This window comes from Vanellus vanellus (genome assembly GCF_965231255.1).
Source record: "Vanellus vanellus genome assembly, chromosome: 2".
Taxonomy (NCBI): Eukaryota; Metazoa; Chordata; class Aves; order Charadriiformes; family Charadriidae; genus Vanellus; species Vanellus vanellus.
Window position 1 is genome coordinate 147,750,390 of NC_138906.1, and position 10,413 is coordinate 147,760,802.

A 10,413-nucleotide genomic window follows, 5' to 3' on the forward strand; every position below is an offset into this window, starting at 1 on the left:
TTTGTATTAAGAAAGCCACAGACAAAGAGGGGAAAAAAAATCTCACTTACAGGCTTGTGTTTCAAGCAAGACGAAGTTATCCTCCTAAAGACAACTCCACAGAAAATTCTTAAAAGATATATAAAAAATTGAAAAGCCCTCCATGCTTCTCGGTTCATCAAATCTGCTTTATGATAAGATACTCAAATAGCTGCAAATTAAAACCACGAAAGCAATTTCCAAGTAGGAAAGGAGCCATTGGTGCTCCTGATGACACTAGCAAGTCCTGCCGGGCAATGACTACACTGTGGTGGAGGGCCAGATTCCAGCTGTAAAGCCTGTTTGTGTCCTCCCAACACAGACCACGTGGGAACTGTCAGCACTGCGAGTTCAAGACAGTTGCTGAAGCTTTTGCATGACTGTTTCACCTACACCTTTCAATCTATGCGTGGACATTCAAACCTCAGGATAAGCAAATGCCACACGCACTGAAATCCAGTTAATCCAGACTTGCAGAATTTTTTATTCAATTTTAGCAGACCTGTTATTAAAAAGGCAAACTGAAGAGTTCATTAAAAAGGTCAAATTATGTGAAGTTTGAAAGATAAAGGGAATCAAAGCTACTAAGCTGCGTATCTGCAATTTGCCCTAGAGAGGAAGCCAGAGAAATGCAAGTGCCAATGAAGCGAAGAGTACAGACAGAAAATGCTCAGAATGGCATTTACAGATTCACACACAGAGACACGATCCACAGGTTATAAGGACACTATAAAAAGAGAGTTAACGGAGAACAGCTGTAAGCTTCCAAGGAGGAGGTTACTACTGATCTACTAAACAATCTTTCACATAGTATTAAAAACGCTGAAGTGTGCTGAATTAAAGCTCCCCGCGAGGAGCTGGGTACTTCTCCCACCTGCACACCAGCTACCAAGGAAAGGTTCACGCTCTGCTCTCTACACGCTTCTCTTTGGATGCACACGTGGAAGTAAACTTTTAGAAAATGGCAGGTCTGTATACGATTGTGCACTTTAAAAAGACAAACGTAGGTTAAGAGATTAGGAAAATTTCCTTTCCTCTGCCTCCCTGAATGACTGCTGCTGTACAAGAAGGGTATTGCTTCCAATTCACCAATTTGCCAGTTTACAGCTTTTTCGCTGCATGATATCTAATGAATGCAGGAAAAAAAAGTCACTCCCAAACCAAACAGATGGGAAGGGCCACTTGATGAGAAGTCCATACAATTTTTCATTTCTGGAAAACTATCAGAGCTGAACAAGCAATTTGCCTTCTGTGTTGGATACAGTTAGCTAAGGAACAGAAACCAACGCCGAAAATTAGCCATTATAGTTAGCATTACGGTGTCAGTTTTCCCTAGATTCAGAATAGGAACTAGTCTAGTAGTTGGTGATAACATTGTATTAGTAGCTACCTTTATCTCCTATTTCAGCAGTTATGAACAGCTAAGGATTTAGACTATTAAAAAAATGTAAACATTACAGAATTTTCCTGTAACTAGTTTTTCTACCACATCTTAAAAGTGAACTAACAGAAGGGCTTAAGTCAAAGGGAGATGAGGTGTATGATTTTAATAAACATTTTTCTTATTAAAATCTTGATATAGTTTAAATATACCATACAGAGGAAAAAAGCTATTTATAAAGCTACATACACATTTCAAGTCAATGACGCCAGCATAAATCATTCTAGATCCCCTCTCCACTTATCAGAATGCTTCGTGTGTGTATATATGGTGAGCTACTGTGAGTTATCTGCATAATTTTTGTCTAGCTATACATTACAGGACTTAAAAAAATGTTTAAGCTATATACAGAAATATATATACATATAACATATATTTATATGTTATACATACACATACACTTATATACATATACACACAATACATATATATATACACACAGTACTTTACATTTATATATGGCCTTTCATCCAAGGGCCTTGGATACTTTTTAATACATCAAGTCTCACAAAGCTTTGTGAGGGAGGGAGCTTTATTTTACAGACTGTAGATTTGATGCCTATTCTAAACAGTTTCTTTTGTTGCTTTCTACTAACTTTACACATTTCACTTAGAGGCGGTTTTGGTAATGGAAGTAATTACATCAGTTCAAAATCCAGGCATAAGGTATATGTTGCTCTGTACCTTTGTAACTATCCTCCTCAGTATATGAGGACAGCCATACCAGTATAAATTTCTCTATACTAATACAACTATAGCTAGACTTGTGTAGCTGTACTGCTTTTTATTTTTAATCAATACTAGCATAGTAAAATCCAATACAGTTTTGAACTTAAGATACACTGGAGGTCACAACAGGAAATCCAGAATAGACTCCAGTCCTCGTACACTGAAACTATCCTTTTCTAGGATGATTGCTTGAGGAAGTATCAGTACATGCAGAAAAAGTTCTACATCTGTTTACTTGATTTATCTGCAGGTTTAACTACACAAGCCTGAAACAGTCAGCCTTATTTAGAAAAAAAGGATTTTCAGCATCCATTTGGCAACCGGTGCTCAGAATTTCTGATCTCAACTGTCCTCCATACCTCTAGCAACTAAACGATGATGATGAAAACAGAGGCTTTTTTAACAATCACAGCTGTAGGTAACTTCTGGCGATCCTCAACTAGCTGACAAATGAAAACCCAGTGGAGTTCCGGCAAAGGTGAATTCCACTCAGATTTTGATGAAATGTTAGTTTAGCTCTTCCCAACAGAAGGAAGAAAAAAAAAATAATCACTTACGGACTCATGGTGTTGGAGAAGCAAGAAAGAAGAACATCACCACCACAAAAGCTCTTAACCTTCAATACTTCAGTCTGCTATGCTTTCAGAAATTTGTTTTGACACAGAAAAAGTAGCTCCTTCCTTTATTAATCACCTCCTAACTCTCAAAAATCTCTAAAGTATTAGGGAAAACACATCCTAGGTTATGGTCAAAGACTGCCCTCCCCAAAAGCAACCAACCACTCTGAAAGTGAACATACAGTAGAACCCACTACAATGCAGTTTGAGAATTTTATTCTAACCTAATTACCTTGAGATTTTTCAGAACAAGCCACTTTCCCTTCAAACCAATTCTGCGAAAAGAAGGGGTTGCCTGGCCTGTTTCATTCAGGATTCTCTGCTAACTGTAAAATGTGGGCTGAATGTCTTCTGCAGGTAAATTTTTCAGTTATAAAATTCAGATCTTTAATGAACGACTATGTTTAGTGTATGCTGTTAGCTAAAGTATAAATGGCTAAATAAATAAAAACTATTGTTTCTTCAGTATGACTTGGTATTTTGTCTGTAATTTCTTTATTAAAAAACTGTAACAAGATACTTAAAAAAAGGCTAGATACAAAAGAAGTTAAGCTGCTCACGAACATTAAAGTTTTCCAAAATGTATCTTCAATAATCATGATCTTATAAACATTTTACAGTTACCAGAAAGTGCCCAGGCTGAGTTTACATAGTTAGATAATGTAGTACAAGTGTCAGGTTAGAACTGGTAGTGGAACAACTTCCTGACTGTCTGTTCACTGAAACAGGGATACAAAAATGTTGATTGTGAACTATGAAATACTGTGCATTGGCCTCATCATATGTACAAAAAAAGAAACCCACTAAAGGTACAGATTACATGCAAAATATTAGTGATGGTATCTGATGCGCCAGAGTTCAATGCAATCAGAACAAAAATTGCAATGAAAGTGGTTTTATAAGTGAACGATCCCAACTCCGGGATCTGAGCTGTCAGGAACTTTTTACAAGTTCAATATACATGATACACAACTGCAGCCAACCACAAATTAAACACCATAAAAAAAGTTAAAATAAAACACAGAACATACTTAATTTTTTATTTCGAAATTCCCTACTCCCTCTATACAAGAACCTTTGCTGAAACACTTTCCACAAAGGCAGCAGTGAATTTTCAGAACATTTTACATATTTTCCCTCAGCAAAAAGATAAATCACAGTGTAAATTATATTGTTCTGCTGTCATCTTTGGCTGGGGTTAGGCAAAGGAGTTATTGACTAGCAAACTGTTGCAATCAGATATTGCCAGTGCTCCTTAGGCCTTCACGTTACAAATTTAGTACAGGAATGTTTGCATTTAAATCTTTAAAGTACCACCAGGGGTATGACAGCATTAACTTTCATAAACTTTTATAGACAAATGGAAAAATCTACAAAACTTAGCTAGTAATATTACACAGCAATACACACTTTTTATACTCTACACAAAACCAAAATTCTTGGTCTTAATGGCGAGTAACAATTTCTGTTTCAAAATCTGCTTAGAGGAATAGAGTGGGACATAAAGGCGAGAAATGCAAGTGTTTGCTGTAGGAAGATGTTGGTCATCTGGTGGTCTTATTGTGATGGATGGCATAGGCTGGAATCCCTCCTCACTGGCAGGCAATGATGGACTTGAGGTCCAAAAATACACCTGAAAAAAGAAGACGGCATTTAAAATTTTGCTGTGCAAGGCTAAGTTCCATCTTGCCTATATGTTGTGTAGCGGTAGGTTAAACAAGAACTGCACAGTCACAGCAAGTTTGATCATACTACGTTCCATTCTATATCCCAGCTAAATTCAGTGGTCATGCTACGTGCTTTTGTAGTAGCTTCCTTCACTTCCTTTCCTCAACTGCTCCTTATTTTACATACTTCTGTTAAAACTGATAAAAGCAGGACTCAAAATGATCCTGTATCAACAAATCCTCAGTAAATTAAATGTCCCCAAATCCATCTGGGAAGATGGTGACTGCCATCAATACAAAATGCAGCAGAAATCGCTCACAAACCAGTTAGTGACTACAGACAGAGAAAAGGCAGGAATGGAGAATATTTGGTTTATGGTCTCAACTGACTTGCACAACAGAATCACTACCAAAGCGTAACCATAGATATTCCTTAACAAATGTGCTCTAGATTTTTCGCTTTTGAGATTAGTCCTTGTTTCCTTTTAGCAAACTTAGTACCTTAAGTAGTAGGAAGTTAAAAGCAAATAGTTTTAAGAAGCGTACAATGAATACAATTTACAGGCAAGTTTTCCAAAATGAAACCCCCTCAACAGTATCTTGTTCTTTCATGCTTCTCATCAGCTATTCCTAAAAGGCTTTGACAAGGAAATAGTATCATTACTGACATCTTACAGACAGGACACAGGTGTTGCCCTTGGGATACACAGAAGTCAGGAGAGTAGATGATCCAGGAAGAGAACTCAACCCCAAAACCCCACTAGCCCACAACACAGCTGACTAACCACGGTTACTCATCTTAAGAACAACTGTGCAGAGACTGTAACTGTGCTTCCATAAGCGATCTGTGAACATGGATAAGGACACACCACGCTTACTTTCAGTTGCAAGAAGGTCTAGGATTCACACCTGATGTTTCCAGAACTGAGAGTCTAATCAAACCCTACTAGCCTGCTCTGCTACCTTAACTCCTTACATACAAAGTCACTGCAGGTAGACACAGTTGAAAACAGTAATTATGCTAAAGTTATTCCAGTTCTTCTGTGTGTTTCCACTGAGTACAGACAACTTACTAGATCTTGTCTTTCTGTCATACTCATCTTCTCAACTATGGACCAAAACCAGCGCTTGAATTGCAAAAGCTTCTCAGCATTTTCTCCTGTGTGAAATAAGAGAGATATATAATATTTATTGTACAGTGTACCAACTGAAGTAAGAGGTCTGTTTTACAAGTGCTGCAAGTTGGATCTCAGCTACAGTCTCATTCATAAAGCCCTGATACTTGAGACACTAGTAATTTCAAAACTAATACACATACTTTTGAATGTAAAGGCTAACTCTCACATACCTCAGTACAGCTCCCACCCTCTCCATCCCAAAAAGCCTAACAACAGCTAAATATAGTCTAAAAATTATGTAAGAAATATTAGACTGCATCCATCACATCTATAGTTCTAAAGTTAGGTCAGAACTTTCAGAGGAAAGATATACTACCAATAATACAATCCTTGTATTTAGCATCAAGTGACAGCAAAGTTGGGAAATGTGCTGTCCACCCTTCCCTCAGTTGAAGGTAAATATTTTCAAAGATATATAAAAAAAATCACGAGTAATTTTATTAGGACTTTCAGTGACTTATTAACTGATGTGAAATTTAAAGAGGTAGTTTAAGTTTAATGCTGGTAACTCTACTCCACACAGAAAAAACAGTGTTAAGTTACCCATACAACCCTGTTTCTGAATAAGTTATTTCATACCTGACTCATCATTGAAAGAGGTAAAGCTGATTAGCATTTGCACATTTACTTCACCACAGCCATTTACCAAAAGTCTGAAATCTTCTGCTGTCAAATCTTCTAGTGAATTCTTTGGAAGTACATCCAGGAGACCCTTCCTCATTGCCTTAAGTGAAAACCACAAGATTCACATTATAGCTGTATCACTTTCAGATTGACTTGAAATGCATTACTGGAAAGTTCCACGTGAAATCCCCTATTAACTCAAAATTCATTATTCTCCTAGCTGTTCCTTTCTTTCAAAGCTTTACCATTTGAGATGCAAGTTTTCTGAAACAAAGAACTGCACCAATCTGTTAAACCCTACCTACTATTGCAAAAGAAAGTAGTAATTGTTTGAACTGATATTTCACCAGGAGCAGAAGGAAATGCACTCTCTAATGCTAAAAAGTTTGGGTATTTTGTTGAGCTATGCTGAATCTGATGAGAATTACGAAAAATGTATCTTTCATGTTACTTTTACTTTGCTTCCTCAGACACTCATATGCCAACTCTGCTTTAAAAATGTTATACACACACACATTTTATTTTAAAAAGTAATATCCTGAAAATACTGGAAATTCTATTTTCAAAATGGAAGAATATGAATAAATTTGTTTTAGTAAATTCGAAAATGAGTAAGAAAGTTATGGTTTTACTCTTAAAATAACCAAGAGTCAAACTATTAATAGAGGCAGACGTGGAGATCAAGTAGCTTAATTCCAGGAACACATTCTTTCTGTAAGAATTTTGGACCTAAGCTGCAGAGAGGTAATCAGGCAGTCTGCTAGCATATCTCAGAAACGCAGCAGGAAACCACAGTCAGCAGAAAAGACCAAGTTTAGATGTAGTTTCATATGACAGAGTAAGTGGTTCTAAGTACTGGACCTTCATTCACTGCTTACAAAAAACATTATTCCGTAACTTTTATTTAAAAAGGGCTTCTAAATGAAATTATTTTTAATACAGTTTTATAATCAATTGTTAGGTTTCTTGCCAGGCTAGTAAAATAAGAACAAAGTTGTATGTTTCATAACTGTTTTTTCCTTTTAAAACAAGGACACAAGTCAGAAGTTCAAGGTGATTTACATAGATATTTCAAAATTTCTTTTTAGTCTTTGTTTATAAGGCTAAACAAATCAAAGGTGACAGATTATTAGAACAAAGTAGCTGCTAAATACAAACCAAGCAGATACATGCCATTTGAGCTCAAGAAATGAACATATATGCTTAACCAGTGGGATCAAGTTTAAAAGAAATTTCATTCTATAAAAAAAAAAGAGAAATTGCTCAAAGTACTGTCTTCACAGTACTGCATAAACAGCTATACAATTACAAAAAAAATAGAAAATGAAATATTCTTTTAATCAAGCTGTCAAGACTTCAAAAGAAATCTGATTAGCAATACCATAATGAGGAAAAGAATTAACTGACTGAAATGTTACAGATTTTTCTTTTTTTTTAAAAAACGCTCTACCAAAGACTTACATGTAGAGGCTGTTCTGCTACAACCAACATTCGGTGTTCTGCGTATTTCCGGACATACTCATATACATTCTGAGGAGTGACCGGTATATTTACACCATTGGAAATAAGTTCAACCTATAGCAATGACACACGGAACATTTAAAAAGGTAAAAAAAAAAAAAAAGAAAAAAAAGGAAAAAAGTAAATGAGATTACAACAGTCACAGTATGCTGCACAGTGATTTATTGTTTAATATCCCTCTAAAACCAAGCAAAATTTACTACTCCAGGGTAGCTTTAAAGAGCCCCTAGGACTGACTATGCTATCCAGTCTTTATGGTAGGCTCTACATTACCTTCAAGGAAAAAAATCCACACTTCAATGTCTAACAAGAACATTGTATTTGAATCTAGGAAGGGTAAAACACTATCTCTGCCATCTGAGAAGAGCATGAATTACGTGTACACCACAACATACAGAAGCTGTTGAATTCTGAAACTAGAGAGACACAGGTTTAGCTGTGCTTACCTGCCCTCCACCCTCCTCCTTACACAGGTCTATTGCAAAGGCTAAATCCATTGCTGCAAACACCGCATCAGCATCTGTACTCTGGGAAGCGAGGATAAGTTGCCGAAGGCTTTCATACATAACCGGATCGAAAAAAGCAAAGTCATGCCAGTTTACCTATAAAAAACATAGATGTTTGAAACTAGATGTTTTAAGCACACCAGTTGTTTAAGAATATATTCAAAATTATGTGATCTGTGCCCAATCTATGCACTAGCATACTGCGATGTATAACCCATGTAACAAAGCATACAAACACTTGGAAATAAAGGCAGTCAAACTCCTATTTTCAGCCTGCTTTTGAAGGTAAGTAAGAATACTGAAATGCATCAGCAGAATGTAAAGACAGACCTGTAAAAGTCTTTCCTGCTGTTAAGGGCATAGTGCGGTATTAAGAAAATTAATATTTTTTCTTTTTTTAAACAGTCTTCTACATATCACCTAGACCAACAGAAATTTGGTGGAGGTTGACTGAAGTTGGAAAAAATTTGCATCAGTGCTCCAAAATGCTGAAAGTTCCCCTCCACTTAAACACTGCTGCTATATATACACAACACATCTAAATGACTGATGGCCTAGTAGCTGCATACCACAGTTTCCAACAGTTCAAATACCAATGTCTACTTGTTGCTGTTTTCTATAGTTCATTGCTTCTTTGTTCTTTCTCTCCATGCTGATAAAAGTCATCTACTAACTAAACTAAACTAAACCTAACTGAAATACTGTTTAATGTATCCAATACTTAACTAGAAGGAATACATATTCAAGAACAAAAACCTGAAAGAAAGAATTAAAAGGGAATCTCTTGGAAGATATTGGGAACCTTGGAGGCATATCTTTCTGCCATTTACCCTTTTTCATTAAAGATTATATGTATATTAGATAACTGATGATGTGATCAACATCGCTTTTAAGGAAAGACCAGCAGTAACAAACCTTGGTTTACGTTTGTTGCATCAGACAGAACTTATAATGCTATTGACTAATGCATGAAATATGAAGTCTGTAATCAGTGTTTATTGGGGCGGGAAGCATTTTTGCCAAAAATTTATGTAATTATTGCCATGTTGGGGCCAGTTCTGTTGAATATCTTTATCAATGATCTGGACAAAAGGATTGAGTGCACGTTCAGTAAGTTTGCAGATGACACCAAGTTGGGCAGGACTGTTGATCTGCTTGAGGGTAGGACGGCTCTACAGAGGGATCTGGACAGGCTGGATCGATGGGCTGAGGCCAACGGTATGAGGTTCAACAAGGCCAAGTGTCAGGTCCTGCATTTGGGTCACAACAACCCTATGCAGCACTACAGGCTTGGGGAAGAGTGGCTGGAAAGCTGCCCTGCAGAAAAGGGCCTGAGGGTGCTGGTTGACAGCCAGCTGCATATGAGCCAGCAGTGTGCCCAGGTGGCCAACAACATCCTGGCCTGATCAGAAATATTGTGGCCAGCAGGACTAGGGAAGTGACTGACCCTTTACACTCAGCACTGTTGAGGCTGCACCTCGAGTATTGTGTTCAGTTTTGGGCCCCTCACTACAAGACAGACATTGAGGTGCTGGAGCATGTCCAAAGAAGGTCAACAAAGCTGGTGAGGGGTCTGGAGAACAAGTCATAAGAGGAGAGGCTGAGGGAACTGGGGTTGTTTAGCCTGGAGAAAAGGAGGCTCAGGGGAGACCATATCACTCTCTACAACTACCTGAAAGGAGGTTGTAGCCAGGTGGGGGTCAGTCTCTTCTCCCCAGTAACGAGCAATAGGACAAGAGGAAATGGCCTCAAGTTGTGCCAGGGGAGGTTTAGATTGGATATTAGGAAAAATTTCTTCACCGAAAGGGTTGTTAAGCATTGGAACAGGCTGCCCAGGGAAGTGGCTGAGTCACCATCCCTGGAAGTATTTAAAAGACCAGTAGATGTGATGCTTAGGGACACAGTTTAGTGGTGGTTTTGGCAGTGTTAGGTTTACGGTTGGATATGGTGATCTTAAAGGTGTTTTCCAACCTAATCGATTCTATGATTCTATCTCTTTTGGTCTTCAGTCTCAGGAAGAGAAAAAGGGGAGACAGTAAGCTGTTTCTGAAGTGAGTCAACAATTAACCCATTACAAATCATTCCATCTTAGTCAAATACTTGACTTCTAGT

At 37.5% G+C, this 10,413-nt stretch overlaps 1 protein-coding gene across 1 annotated transcript in view; it reads right to left on the reverse strand.

Annotated features, from left to right (window-relative positions):
• Nucleotides 1–1,556: 1,556 nt before the first annotated feature.
• UBR5 (ubiquitin protein ligase E3 component n-recognin 5) overlaps nucleotides 1,557–10,413 on the reverse strand; it is a 96,591-nt gene continuing 87,734 nt past the window's right edge. The window contains exons 53-57 of the mRNA XM_082499249.1: nucleotides 8,242–8,397; nucleotides 7,736–7,849; nucleotides 6,230–6,374; nucleotides 5,546–5,631; nucleotides 1,557–4,438 (exon numbers count right to left, since the gene is read on the reverse strand). Of these exons, the coding sequence (XP_082355375.1) occupies nucleotides 4,226–4,438; nucleotides 5,546–5,631; nucleotides 6,230–6,374; nucleotides 7,736–7,849; nucleotides 8,242–8,397 (714 nt within the window). The 3' untranslated portion in view covers nucleotides 1,557–4,225. The remainder of the gene's footprint in view (nucleotides 4,439–5,545; nucleotides 5,632–6,229; nucleotides 6,375–7,735; nucleotides 7,850–8,241; nucleotides 8,398–10,413) is intronic.